The sequence below is a fragment of the Gossypium arboreum genome, chromosome 1 (genome assembly GCF_025698485.1).
Source record: "Gossypium arboreum isolate Shixiya-1 chromosome 1, ASM2569848v2, whole genome shotgun sequence".
In the NCBI taxonomy this organism is placed as follows: Eukaryota; Viridiplantae; Streptophyta; class Magnoliopsida; order Malvales; family Malvaceae; genus Gossypium; species Gossypium arboreum.
In genome coordinates this window covers 115,950,752-115,977,078 of record NC_069070.1, presented here as the reverse complement: position 1 = coordinate 115,977,078, position 26,327 = coordinate 115,950,752, and the positions used below count along the sequence as shown (strand labels likewise).

Genomic DNA, 26,327 nt, shown 5'->3' with positions numbered 1-26,327 from the left:
AATTTGAAAATAATTGGATCCAAATAGATTATATGTTTTTGGTGCTAGTCGTAAAAAATTAATTGGTCTAAATTACAAAATCCATTTGGTGCTTATAAAATTTATACTATTCAACCTTCAACTTTAAATTTATTTTTAAAAAGTAAAATAAAAATATACATTTGTTTAATAAATTATTTTTATTATGTAGGTGTAATTCCACAATAAATTGGTAATCTAGCACGGTTGAAATATCTTTATTTATCTTATAATTCTCTAACAGGTATTATATTACATTTTTCACTATATATGCTCAATTTCATGATTGTTATTTTTTACTTTTATTTTCTTCCTTAAATTAAATTTATGTTCAATTTATACAAATATATTAAATATTTTATACTCCTCCAAATTTGCTTTTGAATCATGCTATTGCATAATTTTTGTTTTTGCTAAGGCAAGAACCTTACTAATACGATAAACGCAAGTACTGCCAGAGAAGAGTGCTTAAAGGAGACAAAACCTAAGATATAAAGAACATATAGGTATGATGTGCACTAGATTTAGCAAGATGTCTGCAACAACTTTAATCTCTCTAAAAACATGATAGAATTTAACATTAGAGATTGCGGACACCAAGTTGTCTATTTCTATTAGAGCGTCTTCATGTTCTCAAGGCCTAAGAGACACGTCTGAGCATAGTTAATATATATAGCATATAAGGCATCAAATTCAATGATGAATCCTGTCAAATTGAACCCATAAAAATTTTTGAAGTTATTCAGAGCCTTACTAATAGCAAGGAGCTTTGCTTTCACAATGCCGACAGAATAAAAGCGTGTCCTAGGAAAAGCTACAGCGTGTTAGATTTTTTTGTAAAGTATAAAAATAGTGATTAACCTATTTCTTCTATTTTAATCATTTAACTATTAATTTTTTTATTTAATTATTAAATTTTTAAAATTAAATATTTTAGTCACTCATCCATTTGTTGTTGTTAAATGAGAGACGAAAAGTTGACACAAGCCTTTTTATTAATTTAATAATAAATTTAGTCCTCTATTTTACAAATTATATTATTTGATCCTAAGTATAAAAAATTTAACAAATTTAGGTCAATGGTAACAACAATCTCGTATATATCTTTAATCTCTTACAATGATAGCAAATTTAACCCTCTTAAATTTCTACAAAATTGTAACAACAATCTCTTACATGAAAATTTTAAGGCATGCTTCAGTTCAAAAGCGTAGAATAAGACCTGCAGAACTTTTAATATTTCAATATATGGAAATTCAATCTCGATTAAAAGGTACATATCTCTAATCTAACATTATTGTATTCAAAATTTCACATGTTTACGTATATTTTGAGCGATAAATCAAGTGTGAATGATTTTTGTATTAGATTGCGAAAATAGCCAACAATTTTTTAAACCTGTTATAAAATTTGGACAAAAATCATAATAGAATAATAGTTTAGGTATCAAAAACAAAATTTAGTCTTCAACATTTATAACATTTTAAAAATAAAAATTTATCATTTTGTAAATGTTGAGGTTAAATTTATTGAATTATTTTAGAATTTGAACTAAAAGTATAAATTTTGTAAACATTGAGGTTAAATTTGTTAAACTTTTTATATTTAGGATCAAATTAATAGAATGTGTAAACATTAGAAAACTAAATTTGTTATTATTATATCAATAAAAAAGGTCTCGTAAGCTTTCCATCACTCATCTAATGGAAATTGACGGAAGAATGACTGAAATATTTAATTTTGAAAAATTTAATGATTAAATGAAAATATATTAATAATTAAGTGACTAAAATAAAACTAACTCAATAGTTTAGTGAATATTTTATAATTTACCCGTTTTTAAACATCAAAGGTCTTAATTCATAATTTTGGTAAGAAAGTTTTTTCCTTTTAATTTTCTTTGATTTAAGTTTGCATAATTATCTAGTTATCGTTTTTTTTTCCTCTGTCGTTGGAAATAATCAAATGGGCATTATTTTAATTCTTTTATGCTTGGCATAAAGAAATTGATTGAATTAAATTATCAAACGGGCATTATTTTAAGCTTTATTTTAGTGTGCGACAGATAATAAAATTTGACTTAACTTCAATATTTTAATCTGTAAATTTTTTTTATATTTGTGTAAGGAATTAATTTGATTGTATAGGTATAATCCCACACGAAATTGGAGGTCTTCTCAACTTAGAAGAATTAATGATTTCTAACAATCTATTAGAAGGGCATATTTCTCCAACCATTGGTAATCTAACACGTTTGAGATTACTCAATTTATTTAAGAATTCCTTAACAGGTATTGTATATCATTTCTTCACTTTCTTTTTTCTTAAATTTAATTTTGTTCAATTTATATGCTCATGTTATTACTGAATGTTTAATTGAAATGACCTAAATCTAAAATTATATAATGTTAAAATTACTCAAATTTGAAAATATTTGAAATCCAAAATTATAAGTTTTGATCAATTATACATATCTAGTTATTTTATTTCTATTTCATATATTTCAATTTAGAATGAGTGTGCTTATAAATTTAGACTATTCAACCTCCACTTTTAAATAAGTTTTAAAAAATTAAAATAAAAATAATTTTATATTTGTTTAATAAATTAATTTTGTTGTGTAGGTGTAATTCCACAACAAATTGGTAATTTAACGCAGTTGAAATTTCTCTATTTATCCGATAATTCCCTAACAGGTATTATATTTTATTTTTCATCATTTATGTTTAATTTTATAATTGTTATTTTTGTTTTTTTAATTAAATTTATGTTCAATTTTCATAAATGTGTTAAATGTTTTATAATTGTGCATTTCATTTAATGGTGAATTTGCTTTTCAATTATGCTAACATAATTTTTTTTTTTTTTGCTAAGACTAGAATTTTATTAATACAATAAAATACGACAAATACAAATGTATGATGCAAAGAGACAAAACCTAGCAATAAGTAAAATACATATAGGTCAGATTTAAGCAAGAGGTTTGCGAAACATTCATACCCCTAAATACATGATAGAATTTAACATTAAAGATTGCAGAAATTAAGTTGTCTATTTTCATTAGAGTGTCGTCATGTTCTCAATGCCTAAGAAACACGTTTGAGCATAGTTAATCTATACCATATAAGATATAAAAATCAATGACGAGTCCTGTTAAATCGAACCCATAAGAGCTTTTGAAGTGATTCAGAGCTTTACTAATGGCAAAGAGCTTTGCTTTCACAATGCTGACCGGATACAAGGATTCTAAGAAAAGCTCCAGCGTGGTAACTTCTTTTTTTTTAATATACATTTATTTTGTTTTGATTATTCAATTGTTAAATTTAAATTTAGGTATTAAACATAAAATTTAGCCTTCGATGTTTACAATATTTTTAAAATCAAAACTTATCAATTATTATTAATATTATTTTAGAATTTGAGATAAAATGATAAATTTTGTAAATATTTAGGGTTAAATTTGTTATGCTTAGAATTAAAATATTTAAATTTAAAAATTTTAATGATTAAATCGAAAAAATTTTAGCCGACAAGGAAATCAATATTTTAGTAAGTATTTTGTTACTTTACCTTTTTTTTTTACATATAAATTCTTAATTCATAATTCTGGTAGGAATTTTTTTCAATTTTCTTTGACTAATTTTGGATAATTATCTGGTTATGGTTTTATTTTTATATTTTGTTTGAAATAATGTTTAGGTATTAAAATTTTAAAAACAAAGATTCTAATATTTATTAGAAGTAAAAGAAATAATCAAATTATTGAAAAGGGTTTTTAAAAATTAAAAATATCTATTTTAGGTATTTTTAAGTGATATTTAAATTTATTAACATTATGATAACTTAAATTATAATAAAAATTAAAAATAATTTATTAAATATTTAACATTATTTTAGTATTAATAAATATTCAACTTAGATTATAGTTCAAATATAATAAAACAATTTATGGTAACTCATTATTAATATTATGAGATATGAAATTTAAATTTAAATATTTTTAGGTAATTAATATAAATTGTTTGTAAAATTTAATTCAAATATATGAATTATATTTATCTGTTCTGGTTAATATAAATTAGGGACAAATTTATAATTTAACACCGAAAGTGGTTTTGAAAAGTAAAAAGCTAATTTTGTTTGGCTTAAAAGACAATTTGATAAGGTTTTTGTTTACCATTATCATTTTGTTGTAAAATTAATTTGGCTTAAAAACCATTTTTCCTAAATTTATAAATTGATTTCAATTCTTTTATGCTTGACATAGTGAAATTAATTGACCTAAATTATCAAACGGGTATTATTTAAATATATATTTAAGTGATATTTAAATTTATTAACAATATCATATTTGGACTATTGAATCTCAATTTTTTTAATTTTAAATAAAAGGTAAAAAACTTTTATATATATATTTGTGTAATGAATTAATTTAATTGTACAGGTGTAATTCCACATGAAATTGGAAGTCTTCTCAACTTGGAAGAATTAATCATTTCTAGAAATTTGTTAAAAGGGCATCTTTCTCCGATTATCGTAATCTAAGACGTTTGAAAATTCTCGTTTATTCAGTAATTCTTTAACAGGTATTATATATCAATATCTTTAATCAATTATATATAATTATCTACTTATCTTTTTTTTTTTTTTTTTTCTATTTCTTTTGAAATATTTCATAATTTGCTAGAAGTAAAAGCAATAACCAAACTAGTAAGTTTGACTCACAACTATTACTGTAATTCTTCTAAACTTGTATAAGTTTGATTTGATTCTTCTAAACTTATGTTTTACTTTGGTTTTTAATAAGTAAAGTAAAAAAAATACTTATATTTGTTTAATAAATTAATTTTATTTTACAGGTGTAATCCCACAACAAATTAGTAATTTAACATGGTTGAAAGGCCTTTATTTATCCTTTAATTCCCTAACAGGTATTATATTATATTTCTTTACCATTTATGTTCAATTTTATGATTATTATTTTTACTCTTTTTTCTTCCTTAAATTAAATTTATGTTCAATTTATTTGAATGTGTTAAATATTTTATACTTGTGCATTTGGTAAATTTACTTTTGAGTTATGCTATAAATTTTTTTTTTGTTAAGGCAAGAATTTTGTTAATACGATAAAATACGGCAAGTACAAATGTATAACGTCAAATAAGAGTGCTTAAAGGAGACAAAACCCAGCACTAAAAAGTAAAAACATACAGGTACAATGTATTTGTGCCTGCAAATATTATAAAACAAAAATAAAATTGACTTATAATATTTTAATTTTTCAACACTTATAAAATTTAACAGTGAAAATTTAATACTTAATTTTTCAACACTTAAATTTTTAATTTATCAAACACAACCTTAATCATATGAATTTAAATGTATAATTAAATATTAATATTAAATTTTTATAACAAATTTGCAGTGACATGTATAGAAGTAAAGAAAAAAGGATAAAACTTGTTTTTTCCTTGTGTGTTTGCAATTTCAATTTGCACATGAGAATGAAAATGAAAGGTTTTAGAATTGGTTGGTTGTTTTATTCAAGCTATCGGTTCGTCAATTCAATCAATTCAATTAATTTGTTTTTCGTCAATTCAATCAATTCAATTAATTTGTTTTATTTTAGTAAATAAATCTTTAAAATTTATAAAATAAAAAAATTCGTTTAATCAGTTTTAGCCTAGTTCAATTAATATATATAGATTCTCAATCAAATGATATGATGTCTCTCTTCATATCAATATCTCAACTAATTCTCGATTCAATCAATTAGTAAGATATAATTTAAACAATCATGTGAAAATGCCGTGCTTAAAAAGTTAACAAGTTTATCACTTCAATTAAAACTAAAACAAAAAAAACATATAATAGTACCTTATTTAACCAAAAAAAATTTGTTTGAACAGCGTGTGATAGTTAGTACATTATCCTAAAATTAAATAACTAAAATTATTTGAGAGAAGTTACGGCTATGGTTGTTTAAAATACAAAAATGTATGCGAGTTGATAGATACTTATTATTTAAAAAAAAAAAAAAGTAAAGTCGTTATATAATTAAAAATTATGGACTAAATTTATAATTTTAGGCATATTACAAATTTAGAAATAGAATTTAACTAGACATATTTAATTCTTACAGTTCAGGTCAATATTAAAATTTTAAATTTTAAAAATATAGAGTCTAAAATTGACTAATTCAAAAATACATGGACTAAATTTAATTAAATTAAATTACAATAATTAAATTCACAACTTGCATAATATAAGGACAAATAAAAATTGACTAAAATTTTTACACCGTTGATATATTTTAAAATTTCCAAAATAAAAAAAAATTGTAATTTTCCAATTTAGTTTGTATTCCATTAATATATTTGTGGAGGAAGTTATGTCAATATTAATGTTGTAACAAAATAAATAATAAATAAAACATTTACTTTTTCAAAATTTTATCTGACTTTTCAACGACTATCTTTTTTCAAAGCAGTTTTTTTTTTCTATCAATTTAATTCTAACAATATCAATCAGTTATCAGTACAAAAATAGATCGAGATAAATTTGTGTTTACAGTTAGCTATATAGCAGTTTTAATTTTTGCTTATTGTGATAATTAGGAATAGAACCCAACCCAATGGATTAGAAAATTGGGAAAGGGGTGATATGTTGAATTTGTTCACTAGGTCGATATATAACTGTTCACTTGAATGCCTCTCAACTTACATATCTTTACCTTTTAAGTAATTGATTTTGCAGGAAGTATTCCACTTACCTTGGGTAATCTAAGATATCTAAAAGCGCTGGACATATCGAATAATGATTTAAGTAGCACACTGTCATCCTCGAAAAGCAGCTTTCTATCAGCATTAGCAAACTGCAGTGACTTGGCTTTCTTGGCATTTGCAGGAAATCCATTGATCAGTGGTTACCTTACGGCTTCTATAGGAAATCTGTCGGTTTCTCTTCTATATTTCGATGCTTCGAGCTGCAGCATTAGAGGCAGGATTCCAGGGGAAATTGGGAACTGGAATCCAATTAATAAATTGAGATATCTTGCCCTTAATGAAAATCAATTGGAAGGGATACTGCCGTTATCTTTGATTAATTGCAGCGAACTACGAGTTCTGAATGTTGCAAACAACAACTTAAGTGATACCTTTCCCCATTGGTTAGGCATGCTTCCCAAGCTGCAAGCTCTTATTTTGAGATCTAATAGATTTCATGGTTCCATTCAGGTCTCCTTAACCACTTTTTCCTTCTCCAGACTGCAAATGCTTGATCTCTCTCATAATGACTTCACAGGCTTATTGCCAACCGAGTTCTTCCAAAATCTCAAAGCTCTGAAAGAAGAAGTTGGTCATGAATATGATTTATTTTCATACTCTGTTCTGTTAACAATAAAAGGTTTGGAACTAGAGTATATAATAAAAGCACTTATGCCCATATTCACATGCATAGATCTATCGGACAATGGATTCCATGGAGAAATTCCTAAGGCAGTTGGAGAGCTTAGATTGCTTCATGCACTCAATCTCTCTCATAATAGTCTGACTGGTCCTATCCCACCGTCATTTGGGAATTTGGCAGCACTTGAATCATTAGATCTCTCGTTTAACAAGCTGAGTGGCAGAATCCCTTCCCAATTGACAAATTTGACATTTCTTGAAGTGTTAAGGTTTTCAAATAATAACCTTGTCGGACCCATTCCCAGTGGCAAGCAATTTGATACATTTGAAGGCGACTCTTATCTAGGGAACTTGGGTTTGTGTGGACCCCCATTATCGAAGGAATGTAACAATGATGAAATACCAGAACCAGCGCAAGATGAGGAAGATAATGGAAATGGAATTGCTTTTATTTGGAAACTTGCAATGATGGGGTATGGATGTGGAATGGTATTAGGAATTAGCATGGCATATATTGTATCCACGACAGGAAGACCACGGTGGCTTGTAAGAATGATTGAGAGAGACTTGCGAAACAAAGTTTCGAGCTGGTTTGGGAAGAAAAGAAAGTAGTCCTGCAAGTCTATCATTATATGTGAGTTATTGTATTTCATAGAAATAAACATGCTACTTTTGCCAGCTAAATGAATAATAAGGTAAATCTCAAATTGATTGTTTTTATTTTCATCCATCAGGAATGAGTCCGAGAAAAGATGAAGTATGTCTGCATCCATAGCTGCTTCTCTCCATGGAATGTATGTTCATGGGTGTTCTTACTGATGATAGTTTGCTTTGGTTTTTCAGCTTTTCTTTGCATAGTTTTTCAGCTCTCATGGTATGAGATTTTTACACTTCGCAAGAAGTTGATTTGTTTTCAAGTTTTGAAATAGATTGCAGCACCCACTATAATTACTTCTTTAATTTAGATTAGTGTTTGTGTACTAAATTTTAGCTGAGGATCGTAATGTTTTTTTTTTCAAGACATTCAACTAGATGTATTGTTTATTTAGTAGTACTAATACATTCCATTTTAAATTTATCGAATTGTTTAATGTTTCTCGAACACCCATGGTTAATACGTAGGTACATTTGTTCACTGACAATGCAGTGACTATTGGCAATGAAAGTGCTTCTGCTAGAGGTGTACTGCAAACCAATATGCGAACTGGATCTTGGGTTTCAACCATCGCAATGCTTAATTTTTGAGGCTGAGTTATGAGGAATTTTAGATGGTTTATTGGTGTTGCTTAGTAAAAAGTTTAGAAGGGTCACAATTTAGACCGATAATCTTGAGGTAGTCACGATTTTACAAGAAAATTTATCAACAGATTTTAATATTACAATGCTCATGAGGGTTCAAAAAATTATGAGAACTGAAGGGCAATGGTGCATTCGGCATGTCTTTAGAAAACTTAACCATGAACTTAGTGGGAAAGACAAGACTTCAGGTTTTTTATAATGCCTCGAATGAAGTTCTAGAGCTTATTCAACAATATAAGGCTAATGATGCTTTTGTCTAATTTATTGTGAGTAATTATATTTTTTTGTTTTCACAAAAAATTATCGATTTGTTTAAATATTTTTCATATATAATATTTATTAAAATATAACTTAGTTATATACATATGAATATATCTTAATCTAAATATAAAACTTAAAATTATAAATTAAATATATTATCTAATATGTTTGATAGTGTATTGAAAAGATTAAATTAACTGAAAATTAATATTTTTACTAATTTAATTTTTAAGGACATTTGATATTTCATAATAATAAAAATGATAAAACTTTTTCAATAAAAAATTGTAGAAAATGATAAGTAGATATGTACTTATTTGTAATATCTCAAAAAGCGGTTTAGAAGAAATTGAGTTGTGAAGTCAAGAGTAGTTATCTCTCGATTTTGAGTTAAGATTTTAGAAATTTTGAAGAAGGAATTTCATTTTGTTCAATGGTTAAGTGTTTTGGTGATGTGTGTGAGATTCTAAGTTAGAATAATGTTTCTTGAAATTTTTCTAAGAATGAGCATGTTGGTTCAATGGTTAAACTTCTGTACACCTTTAGGTCTTGTGTTTGAATTTTTGCGTATGCAATGAGAATATTTTTTATATTATTCTGCACATTAGTTTAGTTTTCCTTTTTAATTAATTTATTCATTTAAAATTTAGTAACTTCCTTCTTTCTATTTTTGGGGACAAAAATGTTCTCCCTCTCTTTCTTTGTTTCCAAATCATCTTTGTTTTGCTATTGGACGTGAATTAGGTCCTATGCAAGGTTTGATCTTTTCTCTTGGTTCCATTCTTAGCGTTAGATTGAGCGATGTCTAACATTCTTTCAACGACTTAAGAATCGCATGTTTGCTGTCCATTTGCCGATAAGTTCCAATCTGGGGTTGGTGTCAAAAGTTAATTGACATAGTTTTAGTTGGATGCTTATTTAAGAGATTTGATCCAATTTAATCGTCTGACTTGGGCACTATAACGTTGTTTTAGGCTCAGGAATCATCTTTGTTGCTTCCACATCAAAGCTGTATCAGGTGGGTACCGATAACCCAACTTTTGTTTTTAGTTTAGGCATTAGAAAACTGACTGTTGACACTACACGGCTGTGTGGCAGGCTGTGTAACTCACTGTTCATGAAAATTAGAGGCACATGGGCGTTTGCCCAAGCCATGTGTGGTTATGTGTTATACAGGATTCACACGGGCCAATGACACGGGCATGTGTTCAAGCCGTGTAACTCACTGATTACGGATTAGGACCACACTAGCAGGTGACATGAGTGTGTATCAAACCGTGTGGAACGCACGAGCAAGCACATAGACGTGTACTAGACCGTATGGAGGCAGACAGACTAGCTATCCAGGCCATGTGAGACCACATGGGCCAACTATCCAGGCCGTGTGAAAAAATTTTCCCCTCGAACCACAAGCGTCGTTCGAAACGAACACCAGCCTACTGTAGGGTCCGTATGATCTGAATTAGGCTATATAACTTGATATCTGATGATCTAATGATGAACAACTTGTGATCTATACGTATATCTGCTATGTTTGAACCTAAGTAAGTAGGGCCTATCAGAACGTAATGTGCTCTTGCTTAATGCATATGAACTATCCAAGTACGATCTGTATTCTGTTAAGTTTGATGGTACGCCTCTACGTCACACTGTTGATTAAGAAAATGTGATATCTGAATATGTTGAATCGATTGGTATTGATTCATATATATATATATATATATATATAACCATGCATAAGACTTCATGACAATCTGATGCGATCTATTGAGGTTTGCTAAATCTGTTTTACAAAGCATGGACTCTCATGCCTACTAGTTCTGTTATGGTTCGTTAGCATGATCTACATGCTTATTATGCATACCATGATATATTGCATGTGATTCGGGAGGATTTGAAAGGAGGAAGTTTCTGGCAGTTTAATGATTTGTTTTATCTGGTGGTTTATCCACAATTCTGTTTTGGCAGCTTGACTGCAATATTGTGGCTTAACCACATGTATTTGATCTGACAGTTTTAATTGCAAATTCAGGTGGCACTATCCATAGTTATCAGTTGGTGTGATTTGGTTGGACGAGTACTGGGGAAACTCTATTTTGGTGTGTAGCGGAGTTGGGTAGGATGTTTTCTGATAAATCTACATTCTGAATGGTTTTGACAAATACTGTAATGATGTAAACATACATTTTTTGTTCTGTTATGTTCTGCTTTGTTATGTTTTGCTCTGCTCTGTTTTGTTTTGTTATAGTTGTAACGCCCCAATTTTCGGGAATCCTGTGAATGTTGGCATAGGTTTAATTATGTTAGTGGGCCTCTAGAAGGCCCAAGCTTAAGATAGAACCCGATAATTTTAGTTAATTTTTGTTCCATAAGAAAAAGGGAGTGAAATTATGAAATAGGACCTATGTGAAAATGTTTGAAAATGCTATAAGCTAAATTGAAGTGGCCAAATAAATAGGAGTGCAAAATAGGAGGATTTGCATGAAAAACCTCCCATTTTACATGAAGTGGCCAGCCATCATGTTGTTGTAGACAAAATGTACACTTGATATCCATAATTTATGGTACAAATTGATACAAATTGATAATAGGTTAGGTAAATGTTCCATGATAATAGGTTAGGTAAATGTTCCATGATAATGGGTTAGGTAAATGTTTCATGATAATAGGTTAGGTAAATGTTCCATGATAATAGGTTAGGTAAATGTTTCATGATAATGGGTTAGGTAAATGTTTCATGATAAGAATATCATGTCTTTTGTATTAAAGAATTAAATGGATGAAATATGAAGTTTTATTAAAAGGAAAAGGGGTGAAAAGAACAAAGTTTTGTCCATCTTTGTTCATCATAGCTGAAAGTTAGAGAAGAGAAAGGAGAGGAGAAAGCTCTTGAGTATTCGGTCATTAAGAGGAGGAAAATTAAAGGTAAGTTCTTGGTACCTTGCTTCTATTTTGAGGTTCATGAGTTCTTCTTGATTCTACCTTAACTCTTGAAGTATATTTTGATTTTTAGTTGTGTTGTGAGCATTTAGTCATGAATTAAAATGAAGGAAATGGTTGTTGTTTCATGTTCTTTTGATGAAAAATGGAAGATAGGTGAAGTTGAGCCAAACAAATGAGCATACATGTGCCTTAGATGCTAAAGGGAAAAATCGGCTAACATGTTGTGCTTTAAAATGATGAAATGGAGATTATACTTAAGTAAAATCATAGATATGTGATGATTGATTGGTGATATACATGTTTAAATAACATGCATGCAAGGTATGTGTGAAAGAGTGATTTGGTAATAAATCTGCTTGGGACAGCAGCAGTAACGTGACTTTGGAAAATCACCATAAATTGTGGGAGAAGAATTAGAAACTTAATAAATTATGCAATTAAAGCTTATTGAGTCTAGTTTCTAATGAAATAAACAAGAACATATTTTGAATTCTGTACAATGAGAAATTTGATTCGTAATGAAGGGTGGTCAGATTAGTCAAACAGTGAAACATGGGAAACTTTGAGAAAAATCTGGTATTGATTGGCTAAACCAAAATTCTGAAAATTTTATGGATACAAGATATATAAGTCTATTTTCAGGAAAATTAACGGCACTTGATTTGGAGTTTCGTAGCTCCAGTTATAAATGATTTAGTGACTGTTGCTCAGGAAGACAACTTGCAGTGAAATTTTGATTATGTGGTAAACATTGACAAAAAAATTGTTAATGAGTTGCTTATTGATTTCTTATAAGCTTACTATGATCTGTAGGTGTGGTTGGTCGAACATTGTAAGGGGTTAATCGTAGTTCATATTTGAATAGTTAGATTAACGTGTTAGTAATCCAATTGTAGGCGGTTCGTGTGTGGATCTCGTCAAGATATCGTCGCAAAAGCAGTGTGTAACTAACACCCTCTTTCTTAGTCTGGATCGGCAAAAGTCGAAAAGCTGAAATGCCGAAAACCGGTATTTTGTAGATTTTGAGTGTACAAATGCTCGTGAGGTAAATCGATTAATGTTTTTGGTAAACTGCAAAATTTGGATTGCAAAGTGCATGATTTACGTGCCTCGATATTTTTGGGCTTAATGGGCCAAAATTGGAATGATGGGCCAACAGCCCAATTCGGTAAGAACATTGATGCGTGATTCTGTTAGTACGTGAAAAGTATGAATATGTATGAAAAACCTAAAATAGATAAATTCTGAAATACCTTTAAAAGTGGAAAATTTACGCTTTACCCTAAGAGATAAATTGCGAAATACCCTAGGGTTAAATTGACCTAAATGCATGTTTGATTTGTTGTTATTTATTGCATGCCATGTTATTATTATCTGATGCATGGGATTGGGATATTGACGGAGGAATCTGAAAGTGGCTTGTCCACGTCTTGGAGGCTTTGCCTCAATTCTATGATAATCGAGCGCAAAGGTCAAGAATGTGGAGAGTGTTGGGTGGGTGGGTTGAGCTATTCCCCACATGGAGTGTATGGCTGGTACGGGTGGAGTGTAGTGGTTGGTGGGTTGAGTAGTCTCCCAAATGGGCTTGCATATGTTTCTTGATGTTGTATGTATTTTGAAATGGGCTTATGGGCCACATGTTATCTGAATAAGGGGCTAAGGCCCGTTTATTGTAATCTGAAAGGGCTCGCCCAGATACCATCATTACTGAATGGGCTTAGGCCCAATGGGCTTGAGCTGACTTGGGCTTTGAATGGGTTTTCCTTACACCGAGTTTCCCCAAACTCACCCTTTTATTTTCATCCACGCAGAAATCCCCAACCATAGTGGGCTTGGAGTCGTGAGGGAATCGGAGTGGCCACCCGCTCGAAAGTTTGATTTTCTTCCGTGAACTGGACATCCTTTTAATTACGTTTAAGGTTTTGGGCTTTTAAATGTAATAAGGCCACTTATTTATTTTTGATGGTTTTTATATGTTTTATTAAGATAGGTAATGTTTATATTTAACTGTTGAAATTGGATAGCTTTAGGGCGCATTTTTAAAAACAGTAATTGTTTTCAAAATAACATGAAAACAAGCAAAGCTTCCGCAATGAAGGTATTTTCCAAAATTAATCACTTTTCCTAAAAAGGACTTAATCAAATCGGTTTCCTAGAAATATACATGACGTTAAGGTATGGCAATGGTGGTTTGCATGTCTAGGATTGGATCCGAAGGGAGTTTGGTACTTAAGCAGTCCGATGGACTCACCTCCTCTTTTCCGGTTTCCTACCTGGTGCACAACTTCCATTCACTTTAACCCTTAATGAATTAATCTTTTGAACATCGAGTACGATTTTCTGGACTTAGAATGAATTTTTTTTTTTACGTTTTTGATGTGACATGCCGGATCCGGTCATAACTTCTGGGCCGGGTTTGGGGTGCTACAGTTCTGATTTGTCTTGTTCTGGTTGGGTTGTATTGTTCTGTTATATTACACTTACTATTAAGTTCAATGTGTTTACATTGATTTATATATTATGTTTTGTTAACTATAATTGATGTTGGTTTTACACTAGCCTTTTTAGCTCACATTTTGGTTTTATCTTTGTGTGTTCAAGTAAGTATCTAACTTAGGATCGAACGATGTGTGGGAGCTCAGATTTTTTTACAATAATGTAAAAATGCTTTTGATCTTTTGGGTTTGTAGTCTGTTTCTGATCTCGTCTTGGTTTTTTCTAAATTCATCAGTAATTGATATTTTTTAACGTGAAACTACAAAACCACTCAAGTCAACAAAACGAATTTTGGTTTTCAACATTAAACTCCGAAAATATTTTTCCGCCATGAATCAAGTAAAGTTTTGAATATTTTTTGGATAATTACTGAAATCAATTTTCAATATGTTGGTGTAACTCGTCCAAATTTGAGTTAAACTTCTAGGCTGAGTATGTTACATTATCACTTATTATAGAATTTTTAGCTATTTTGTTATTTAAAATTAATTTTGAAATATTTAACCTTTAAATTTTTAAAATTATATTTATCAAATAATTTAATTATATTCCATATTTAATTTCAAGTAATATACCAAACTATATTTCATAACTTAAATTAAATATTTAAAATTTCAATACTTTTTAATTCTTAACTTCTCGATACTTAAACTTTCAGTTTATTAAACAACCTCACTTAAACAATTATATTTTATTTTAAAATTATTTATTAAAAATAATAAATAAGATAAAATTATTGGAAATTGATTTAAAATATCATAATCTTGTACGAATTGAAACAAGCCAATACATAATGATAAACACTGATAATGGCTGAAATGATGTAAAACAAAGGCTACAATACCTCAATCATGATTAATTTTCCCATGATACATACCATTTCTTGTCATTTTTGATGCTTTTTCTCTTGCTGACCTTACAAGAGAAGATGAGCTTAGCCCATCTGTAATGTAATGTCATCAGTGCACTTTCTACTCTATCAGATTTGTTTTTTTTTTTCCCATGCATTGCCAAAGCTATCCCTTGTTTCTCTCCCCTAATAATTCCCAGTTCTAGCTTTTTCTATGATGTATTTTTCTCAGAGAAAATCTTAAATCAAAATCATAGACTTTGTTTTTAACTCCATAAGTTTAACTTATTTGGTACCCTTTAAATCAGCTACCCTTTCTTACCAAACACCAACCACACCATCCATGGCTTCCTCTTTCTTCCCTTTGCTCTTCTTTCTTCCCCTTCTATTTCTTGACCCTCTCTTCTGCAAAGCCAATCTTCACCATTCCAAAACCTTCCTCAGATCATCCCTTATTTCCCAACCATTAACCAATGCCACCATTCTACCAACTCTCTTTTTTGAAGTCACCAAACCCATCGATGTCCCAACTACCAGGCCCTGTACCCTCTCTGTCCTTCAACATGACTTTGGTTTCACTTATGGCAAACCTCCTGTTTTGGCAAACTACAGCTTCCCATCCGATTGCCCATATCAGGAATTTTCCAAGATTGTCCTGGAATGGAATGCTACCTGCAAAGGAAGGCAATTTGACAGGATTTTTGGAGTTTGGTTATCTGGAGTGGAGCTTTTGAGAAGCTGCACAGCTGAACCTAGAGCTACTGGGATCATTTGGAGTGTGAAAAAGGATATTACAAGGTATTCCTCATTGCTTTTATCCAACAAGACTCAAACTTTTGCTGTTTATATGGGAAATCTTGTTGACAAAACTTATACCGGTGTTTACCATGTCAATGTCACTCTTTATTTTTACCCTGCTGTGGAAAAAATGAACCTTTATGAGGAAAAGGCAAGAAATTTAGGGTCTGGGTTTGGTTCTAAAGCCGATTTGATCATACCCTTTTCGCTTGATTTGCCATTGAATGATGGGTTGTGGTATGAGATCGAGAATTCTACTGATGTTAAAGTGAAGGAATTTGAAATTCCTCAAAATGTTTATAGGGCTGTATTGGAGGTGTACGTGTCATTTCATGAGAATGATGAGTTTTGGTATGGGAATCTTCCAAACGAGTATATTGCTGCCAATAATCTTACAGGTTTTGCTGGAAATGGACCTTTTAGAGAGGTAGTGGTTAGTTTGGATGATGAAGTAGTTGGTGCCATTTGGCCTTTTACTGTGGTTTACACAGGAGGAATTAATCCGCTCTTATGGCGACCCATTAGTGGTATTGGTTCATTTGATCTCCCCACTTATGATATCGAAATTAGTCCCTTTTTAGGGAGTTTATTGGATGGGAAAAAACATAAACTAAGTTTTGGTGTTACAAATGCCTTGAATGTGTGGTACATTGATGCCAATTTGCATCTATGGTTAGATAGCAATAGTGCAAAGACCGAAGGGAAGCTTTTGCAACATAAAGTGGCTCCTCTTGCTGTTTCTTCTGTGTTAGATTTTAAGGGATTGAATGGAACCTTTGTTACTAATACATCCAGGTTCGTATCCTCTAGTGGATGGGTCAAGTCCACTTATGGGACGGTCACAACTGAATCCATTCAAGATTTAAGGTATAGCAACTCCATGTTGATGGGCAAGGATGGGAATCTGCAGATTGTGAATCAGACGATCCATTTTGATGACAGTGTTTATGCAAAGTCACCAGCTTCTAATGTCGAATCAAAGAAATCACTCAAGAGGTTTCATTTATACTTATACACTGATGATGTTGATCAAGGAAATGGAACTCTATCGATGGTAGCTAATGTCACATTAGGATTCAATGAGAAGAAGTTTAAAGATGCCGATGCCAGGTCGCCTAGCAGTTCACTCAGAAATTTGCAGAAAGGAAAGGGTGTAATAATTATAAAAGACAACCTGGTTGTGAGTGGAGTCGGAAGTACCCAACAATCATATAATTACGATAGTAGTAAATTTTGCTACTCTAGAAACATAAGCAGCTCAAACTACACCATTCTTCACGATGAAGTGCAAAACACATGTAATAAAAGAGCAAAATCTCATTTTGGATACGGTCTTAGCAGAAGGTGGTCATTTCCAGCTAGAAGAGCTTTTCTAACGTCTCATGTAGTTGATCCGAATGGAAACTAGTATTTTGGCTCCTTTGATTCTTGACTTGCTTTATTTGGAGTTCTCGAATTAGATAATCAAGATTCGTGCATATGGATACTCCAAATAAATAAGTGTTTCTACTCTTGCATCCTTTTCTTTTTATCACATTTTTTGCAATTGAATGAACTTAGGTGATTCTTCTATCTGACCTTAAGTTTGACAACTCAAATCTAAAACTAAGCTGTTGTAGTTTATAACGAACTTCGTTGGATCCTAGAAGTATTATTTTGCAACCAAATGCCATGTATAATCTACCTGAATTAAATTCCAAATATATTCAGATACTTTTGGTGTACTGTACACTGTCTATCCTTTTGACTTTATACCACAGTTTAAATTTCTCTATGAATAATCTAGATAAAGTTGAATTTTCAACCATTCATCTCTGCCAGTCCCATAATCTAGTTCATGCTACATTAGAGCATGTGGAACTGTCTTTGCTAGTACCAGATATATGCAAAACGATGGAAATGTTTTTTTCTCTAACAGAGCTAAATATGTGCGGATATCTTTCATTTAGATTGTTAAACTTGGTCTTCCCTCACCTGTCGGGTCTTCCATCCGAAGTTCATTTGCTCGGGTCTGCCATTGGATGTCTTGCCAAAAGACAGAATCCCAAGACTTGAGAATAGGATATGGAAAAAGAAGTAGCTGAGGCTGCTTAGAAGCCACTAGACATTGCATCGGCTCTTATTAGACTATTATTTACAGTTTAACAGCCTCAAGGATTTCCATTTCTTCCTCATACAATACTGTTTATGCACCAATATGCATCATTGTAAAACATGAATCTCTCTTACTAATAATATTCATTGTCTTTTTTGTTGCAGCTAGCGTTCATGGTTTCCGTTTATGTGAAAAGGTTTTATGGGACGTAGCTTCAGGTGACAAAACTTGAAGATGATATTTAATTGTTGGTGTGGGAGTACTGGATTGTTACAAATATCTCACATTTTTTATGTTTGATGAACATTAATAGGGAAGAGCAAATATGCCAATTCCATTCTCTTCTCACAAGTCGTCGGTGATATTATGCTTCTAATAATTTCCTCTCTTTTGTTGATAAACTTATTTTGTGAAATATGTTAAACCCTAATTGGAAATTATATAAATTAGATTTCTGATTTTTAATTCAATTTAGTCTCATTAATTGATTGAATTTTGATTTTTCTTTTAAGTTCTATTAAAAAGTACTGATTATGCCTTCACTTTTAGATTTTAATTTTTAAATTAGGTCTTTGATTATTAAAATGGTCACAAATTTAGATTTAATTAAATTAATATAGGTAGAGATGAGTTTCAGTATATTAAAACGTGTTTATTTTTATATTAAAGGGTTAAGAAGTTATACAAGTAGTTCTGAATAAGAAAAAACAATTGATATAAATTTAGGTCGGGTCACCTGGTCATGCCTACGGTCAGTCTAAAATGTGAGAGGATTTGGATAAAAATATAGGCTTAAAAAATAGGTTTGAACAAAAAAAAATGTAAGTTTAAAAAACAAGTCGGACCTCGGGTAAGGTATTTTTGGCCTGGGCTCAACCCGGTCTGAATTCACTAAATGACAATTTGCTTTTTAGTGCTATTTTTTAATTTTTATTCTTATTTTGCTACAATTTTACTATTATGTTGCTACTATTTTGTTGTTATTATTTGGATATTGTATAAAATTTATTTAATTGTTAATTTTGTTATTATTTTAGAGGCATTTGTTAATTTTGTTATTATTTTAGATGTATTTACTTGTTAAGTTGCATCTATTTTAGTATTAGTTAAGTATACAAATTTTTAGTAGGTCGGAATCTAATTTTAACATTTTTATTCAGGTCAAGCTTGAATAAAATTTTAAGCCTATTTTTTAACTAAACTAGGCCCGAACCTAGCAAACTGACTTGAATTTTTAGTTTGAGATGAATTTTTAATAATTTATTTAATTTAACCAAATTGATTTAGAAATTGATAGTCTGACTTGTCGGATCCAAAACCTGAAAACACAATATTTACTTCAAAACAGATTGTATGGCCTTTTTATTAAAATAACCCCTTAATTTTAATTAAGTACCAAAATGATCTATTTTTTTAATTAAACACCAAAATGACCTGAAATCTACAGTAAAAGTTGGTCGAGCCAACTATATGGCGCCACCAACTTGCCACGTCAGCAGGAAGCATAAAAAATTAATTTTTTTGTATAAATATCAGGGAAATACTGAAATTTTTAAAAACATGAGAGGACTTCAAAAAAATTAACCATTTTTCTAGTAGAGTCAACTTAAATGGCGCTACCAGATTCTGCCATATCAGTCCTTTTTTTTTTTTACTTTTCTTTTTCTTTTTTTCTTTATTTTCTTTATTTATTTTATTTTATTTTTTATTTATTATTATTAACTTTAAAAATTTTGAAATATATATTTGAAATATTTTATTAATATATATTTTTAAATTTTAAATATATATTTTGAAATTATTTTTAAATTTTAAATATTTAAATATTTTAAACTTTCAAATTTGTTGTTAGTTTTATAATAATTTAAATATTATTTAATTTATTTTATAATATTTTAAATTATGATTTTAAATTATTTTTAAAGATATTCAAATTATTTTTAAATTCTATTTAAAAGTTAAAAATAATATTTTATTTTAAAAGTGAAATTTGAATTAATAAAAAATTAAAAATAGTTTTCATTTGAATAATTATACAACCTTATTTTTTCAAAACTTGCAGTATTTTTAAAAATAAAATAATTTTTATTTTTATTAATTCAAATTTTACTTTTAAAATAAAATATTATAAAACAAATTAAATAATATTTAAATTATTATAAAACTAATAACAAATTTGAAAGTTTAAAATATTTAAATATCTAAAAATAATATTTAAAATTTTAAAAGTAATTTCAAAATATATATTTAAAATTTAAAAATATATATTAATAAAATATTTCAAATATATATTTCAAAATTTTTAAAGTTAATAATAATAAATAAAATAAAATAAAATAAATAAAGAAAAAAGACAAAAGAAAAGTAAAAACAAAAAGTACTGACATGGCATGATCTGGTGTCGTCGTTTAAGTTGGCTCCACCAAAAATGGTTAATTTTTTTGAAGTCTTCTCATGTTTTCAAAAATTTTAATATTTCCCTAGTATTTATATAGGTGACGCCATTCTACATAGCTACACCCAAAAATTAATTTTTTATGTTCCGTATTGACGTGACAAGTTGGTGGCGCCATATAATTTGGCTCTACCAACTTTTACTGTAGATTTCAGGTCATTTTGGTGTTTAATTAAAAAAGTGGATATTTTAGTACTTAATTAAAATTAAGAGGTTATTTTAATAAAAAGGCTCAGATTGTAGGGATATGATTTATCCAATATTCTGAGGTGGCAAGATCACAAGCATCAAATTAGCTTACGATGTAACAAAGTCAAACTATCGATTTCTTTTCAACGATCAGAAAACAGATTGCAAAACTTCCGCCAAACTCCAAAGTTCTGTGTCGCAAATTCTCCACATAAACAAGAAGGAAAAAAGAATGAGCTTCTTTACACTAAGAAGGTCAAAATCCCATTTCAGTTAGAAAATAGGATATTTGGATTTCAACTCCCTTTTAGAATTTGTTTTTTCGAATTTTGTTCTACTTCTTCTTCTACTTTTCATGCAGTGCTTGCAGTTCCTTGGGAGTTCAATCCTCAAGCTTGACAGTTCAGTTGGCTTTCCACTCTAATGAAAATAATAATTTCCTTGGAGCTTTTGTTTCATCTCCTAAAAGAACGGAAATTAAGAAGTTTTCTATAGCTTGCTCTTCTATTACTTCTGGTAAAGTTCATTTCATCTCTTTGGTTTTCTTTTTAGTTTAGGTTTCTGGATTTCATTTGTTTTGGGTTGATTTAAAGTGGCTTCTGGTTGGTTATTAATTAGATTTATTTTGGGTAATTTTGGGTGTTTAGTGATAAAAAGGTTGTAATTTTAGGAGAATTTTATTTTGAATTGGATGCATTTGGTCACAAGCTAGGATTGGCACCTTATGAGTGAAATGGGGTCAATTAAAACGCTCTATGTGGATCATGAAGACTGTTTGTTCTGAAAATGCCAACTTGGTTGGAAGATAAGGCCAGGCCGTGGTTGAAATTGATTACATTGGTTTAAAGTTATGTTTTTGAGTCGTGTAATGATTGAAGCATGGATGGGGATTTATATGCCTTGGTTTTAGGATGTAAAAATTCGCTGCAAGCTTTAATATCCAATTGTATAATGATGAAAATTTACAATCTTTTATTTATTTTTTAAATAGATGATATCATGATAATATGCTTAATGGTGTTTGTTATAAAATCCATGAACTTCCGTGGTATTAACTAATCAAGATGATGAATTTGACATCCCTTTCTGTAACCTGTACAAATTTGACTAGTATTTCTCCTTGCTAGTGAAAAAGTCATTTTTGCAATTATGTTGTATGCCAGGAACGGCAAGAACATTCTTGTCTTTGGAGTTTGGACTTTAGAGATGCTATCAACTTATGCTCTTTATCTCCATTCATCTTTTCTTTTAGATCCATTATTGGTTTAAAGCTGCAAGAGGAGAGCCTGTAAGTCGGCCTCCTGCATGGATGATGCGCCAGGCAGGAAGGTATATGTCTGTTTACAGAAAGTTTGCAGAGAAACATCCATCCTTCAGAGAGAGATCTGAGACAACTGATCTCATTGTGGAAATTTCTTTGCAGCCTTGGGAAGCTTTCCGCCCTGATGGAGTGATAATTTTCTCCGATATACTTACTCCACTGCCTGCATTTGGTGTCCCGTTTGACATTGAAGAAGTAAGGGGTCCTGTCATTCAGTCCCTGATTTGCTCTGAGGATTGCTTGAAAGCATTGCACCCTATTGACCTGGAGAAACTACATTCTGTTGGGGAGTCCCTTAAGATTTTGCGCCAGGAGGTGATTTGTCTGTTTTAATAGCATGCACTGTATAGACAATGTCTTCCTAATATACAAACTTTATAATTGCCAAATTTCTTTTTCTTTCCTTTTATATCTTTTATAAGTTCTTTTTTACGTAGGTTGGAGATCACGCTGCGGTGCTGGGTTTTGTTGGAGCACCTTGGACAATTGCAACATATATAGTAGAGGGAGGTACAACCCGCACTTACACAACCGTAAAGAGTATGTGCCACACAGCACCAAATTTATTGAGGGACCTTCTTTGTCATTTAACAAAAGCAATATCTGAATACATTATTTACCAAGTGGAGTCTGGAGTACATTGCATACAAATATTTGATTCATGGGGTGGGCAACTACCACTTGATATGTGGGAGCAGTGGTCAAAGCCTTACATAACAGAGGTACTTTGGAACTTGGTTGGATAAAGCATCATTATATTGCCTTACTGAATCATTCTCACCTTGTTCCTTAGAAATTGCAGAGCTAATTATTTTTGTCATAGAGCTAATGAAACGGTGCACGAAATGAGTAGAACAGTTGTCTTGTATTTTGCCTTGACTGTTAGTTCTGTTGTTAATTTACCAATGTGGCTATTAGTTAACTATTTAAGTTCCTCCAGGCTCTGTTTGGATTGCTGTCTCTCTACTAACTTTTTACTTCCTGGAAAATTGGTATAAGAAACAGAATCATATTTTCCTAAAATGAGTGAATGGCTAAAATGTAAAGCCAATCAAGTATATCATTTGATATAGAAGTGCAAGAATGAATGTTCTCATCCATGAAAGTTAATTTTTTTTTTTTTTAATTTCTTCAAAAGATTGTTTCCTGTGAACCTAAAAATTTATTTTGCTTTTTGGTTCTAGCAAAAAGCAGCTAGCAAAGCCATACAAGGTTAAGAATTTTGAAAATTAATTTATTATAACGAAGAACTCTGCATTTTATAAATTATATAGAAAAAGGAGGAGACAGAGACATTAGCTCAGACTCTCTTCTATTACCAACCAGCAATCGACTCCTATTGAGTGGTTTGAGAAAATTTGCGTTAGATAACATATTTCTATGCCTTTTAATGTCTATCTTGTACTCATTTGTTGGGTTCCTAAAATTGCAGATTGTGAGCATAGTACAGAATAAATGCCCTAAGATACCTCTTGTTCTCTACATTAATGGAAATGGTGGCCTCCTTGAGCGCATGAAAGGAACTGGGGTTGATGTGATTGGACTTGACTGGACAGTTGATATGGCTGATGGAAGGAAGCGGTTGGGTAATGATATCAGTGTACAGGGAAATGTTGACCCTGCTTACTTGTTTTCTCCGCTTCCAGCTGTAACGGAGGAAATCCAAAGGTTTTTCATATCCATTGAACTTTGTGTTTGAATTCCCTTATTACATTGCCAACTTTTATCTATATTTTAAGTTAGATTCTTGTTTCTTTTGTTGCTAATATTACGGGCACACACACACAAAGGCCACTTGACTATAATAAGATGGTTCGGTAGATTTATCATGTTGGAGCAGGTCGCTAGGAGGGCGCGCTTATTCCTAGTAGTGGTAGTTCAAATTGTCTCCCCCGGTAGTCCCCATCAGCCACCAAATAAAAAAAACTGGGGAAATGGGTCGTAAAGAATGCCATTTTCAATTTAAATTACTTGGTTTTATTCTTGCTAAAGTTTTGTACCTAACTTGAGGACTCAATTTCTAATCCTGTGTGCCTGACCAACTATTGACTTATGGAATACTTATGAATATGTATGATGGTATATTCAAAGGCATTCAAATGACAATGTAAGAAAGTCAGTCACATTTAAATCCTGATTTTCTGTTTCTGTGTTAGATATAACTTTAATATGCTTCTAATTGGTCCAGTTGTTTAAACTATTGCATCCTATTTTTCAGGGTTGTTAAGTGTGCAGGACCACGTGGGCACATTCTTAATTTGGGTCATGGCGTTCTAGTTGGGACTCCTGAAGAAGCTGTTGCACATTTCTTTGAAGTCACAAAAAGCTTAAAGTACGACAGTTCATCTCAAAATCATGCCATGGAGGAACCTAAATTGTTAGTTTGAGAACATTATGGTTAGGCTAGATCCTGAGGTTTTTTCTATAAATTGGCCCTTTGGTTAAATTCACATCTTATCCTTGAATCACAACCTCATGATGTCAAATCAACTTGCATTTTGCAAAAGGGGTTGATTGGCTTTTGGCTCTTGTACATGCTTGTGGTTTAGCCAGTTAGGTATATTTATTGTGCTAGTTATTAAATGTTAGGAATGAATAAATATCCTGATTTTTTGTTGTACATTTGAAGCCTATGCATGTTCTAGTGATTTGTTCAAGCTTTTTCCCCTTTTACCTGGTTGGTAGAGGATATGAACTGCAGGGAGGATCAAAAGCTTTCCAGTGACTAGTAAAAACATGCCCTAAAAGGACATTTTGACCATAACCAAGTATTCATCTTTGTAATGAATTGATTCTTTGATCTTATCAGTATAGTGCTACCTGACCCCAGCTATTTGATAGATTGAGTTCTTTTGATTAGCTGAAAATAAGACTTGAGAAACTGCCATACAGGACATTTCTCTAATATGGTTGACGGGTTTAACCAACTCAATCAACGCAATAATCTTGCGATAGCTCTATATATTTTAGCTTGGAAAATATGTATGCGTCTATGTATTCATGGGCCTATTAGTGAGATATATCTTTCTATAGTTGTTTGAGTGATATTCTTTTTGTAACTTTTAAGATGGCGCTCTTTGTGTTTGTGTTTGTTTGAGCCTGCTGGTTTCTTTGAATTTACTTTCATAGATGGTTTCTAGTGAAACTCAGATTTTGTTAGAGATGATCAGTTAATTATTAGCATTGACTGGTCTGGCCCCCTGAGAGGAATGCATCACATTATGCATGGACATGCATTAAGTGGAGATATCACCATAACAATGGAAGAAGCAATTTTATTGAAATCTGATAAATATAGCATCAAGTTTATTTTTCCCCTTATTTCTTCAAGATTCTAAATTTCAAGGCACTGTTCCAGAGGTTTTTTTAAAATTATTTTTAATTTAAAATAGATAAGCAATGTTAAGTCAATAGGATACTAAATTTTGCTTTAAGTTCTTTTTTTTCATATTGTCTACTTATTATTTGCAGCTAAGATGCGATCCAACTGGGTTAAGTTTCCACTTTATATGCGAGTTTATCAGTTCTTATGGATCTTCATATCATGGTTTCTCTAATCTTTTTTGTTTGTGTCTTGCTTTAGTATGCTAGTTGTCCTCAATAATGTATTACCATTTTGAAGTTTTATTGTATTTGTAATGTAGTTACCACTGTTTCATGTCATTTTCTGGTCGGGTTACTCTTCATATGAATAGATTAATATTTTACTAGCAGCTGACTGTAGATGCCGAAAATTATTTTATTACTTCCTAGTAAGTGATTTTTCACGCAGATTTTGCTCCAAAATTGACAGACCGCCAAGAGAATATTTGAGCTAAGGCCCTTCCTGCAAAAGGAATGTAGGTTTTGTCTTCCCTACTTCGAATTTTTATCTGGGAGTGTGAAAGCTCTCTTTCTGCAGGTTTGCTCATAAATTTCTAGTAAGCTACTAGTTTTAAACAGTGAAGTTAACCTGAAGTAAAGGTCATTCAGAATTCCGTAAGTTTTACTGCCTTTTGCATGCTTGATTAATAGCAAATGGCTGAAAGAGAGAAGTGAAGTTACTATGATGATTGGGGGTATGGAGTCCATGGCAAGAACTTTTTTTTTTCAATGAATCCATAACAAGGTTACTTGAGAAAGAATAGTATTTCTATGTATAGCAAGGCTTGAGGCTTCTAAAAAATCTCCTTTTCTGCAGCACAAAGGGAGCGGAC

At 30.8% G+C, this 26,327-nt stretch overlaps 2 protein-coding genes, 1 long non-coding RNA gene and 1 pseudogene across 5 annotated transcripts; all 4 read left to right on the top strand.

Moving 5' to 3' along the window:
* The first annotated feature begins 5,528 nt into the window (after window positions 1-5,528).
* Window positions 5,529-8,507, top strand: LOC108481086 (receptor-like protein 9DC3). The gene is made up of 3 exons (XM_053019292.1): window positions 5,529-5,547; window positions 6,775-8,058; window positions 8,159-8,507. The coding sequence occupies exons 1-2, from the start codon at window positions 5,529-5,531 to the stop codon at window positions 8,034-8,036; spliced, it is 1,281 nt and encodes a 426-aa protein (XP_052875252.1). The 3' UTR covers window positions 8,037-8,058; window positions 8,159-8,507.
* A 3,215-nt stretch (window positions 8,508-11,722) lies between these two features.
* LOC128289335 (uncharacterized) lies at window positions 11,723-14,465 on the top strand. The gene is made up of 2 exons (XR_008278946.1): window positions 11,723-11,909; window positions 12,824-14,465. It is a non-coding gene; the product is annotated as an uncharacterized LOC128289335 (long non-coding RNA).
* Window positions 14,466-15,209: 744 nt separating this feature from the next.
* On the top strand, window positions 15,210-18,636 carry LOC108480228 (peptide-N4-(N-acetyl-beta-glucosaminyl)asparagine amidase A-like). Of its 3 annotated transcripts, XR_008285855.1 has the most exons (3): window positions 15,210-17,415; window positions 18,331-18,384; window positions 18,480-18,636. XR_008285855.1 is itself a non-coding variant. In XM_053030949.1 (2 exons), the coding sequence occupies exons 1-2, from the start codon at window positions 15,617-15,619 to the stop codon at window positions 18,332-18,334; spliced, it is 1,803 nt and encodes a 600-aa protein (XP_052886909.1). In that variant the 5' UTR covers window positions 15,210-15,616; the 3' UTR covers window positions 18,335-18,636. The 3 variants fall into 3 exon arrangements, 1 of the variants encoding a protein (XP_052886909.1); XR_008285854.1 differs by having other exon boundaries at window positions 15,210-18,384; XM_053030949.1 differs by having other exon boundaries at window positions 18,331-18,636.
* A 2,311-nt stretch (window positions 18,637-20,947) lies between these two features.
* LOC108480874 (uroporphyrinogen decarboxylase 1, chloroplastic-like) lies at window positions 20,948-24,788 on the top strand (annotated as a pseudogene).
* Window positions 24,789-26,327: the final 1,539 nt, after the last annotated feature.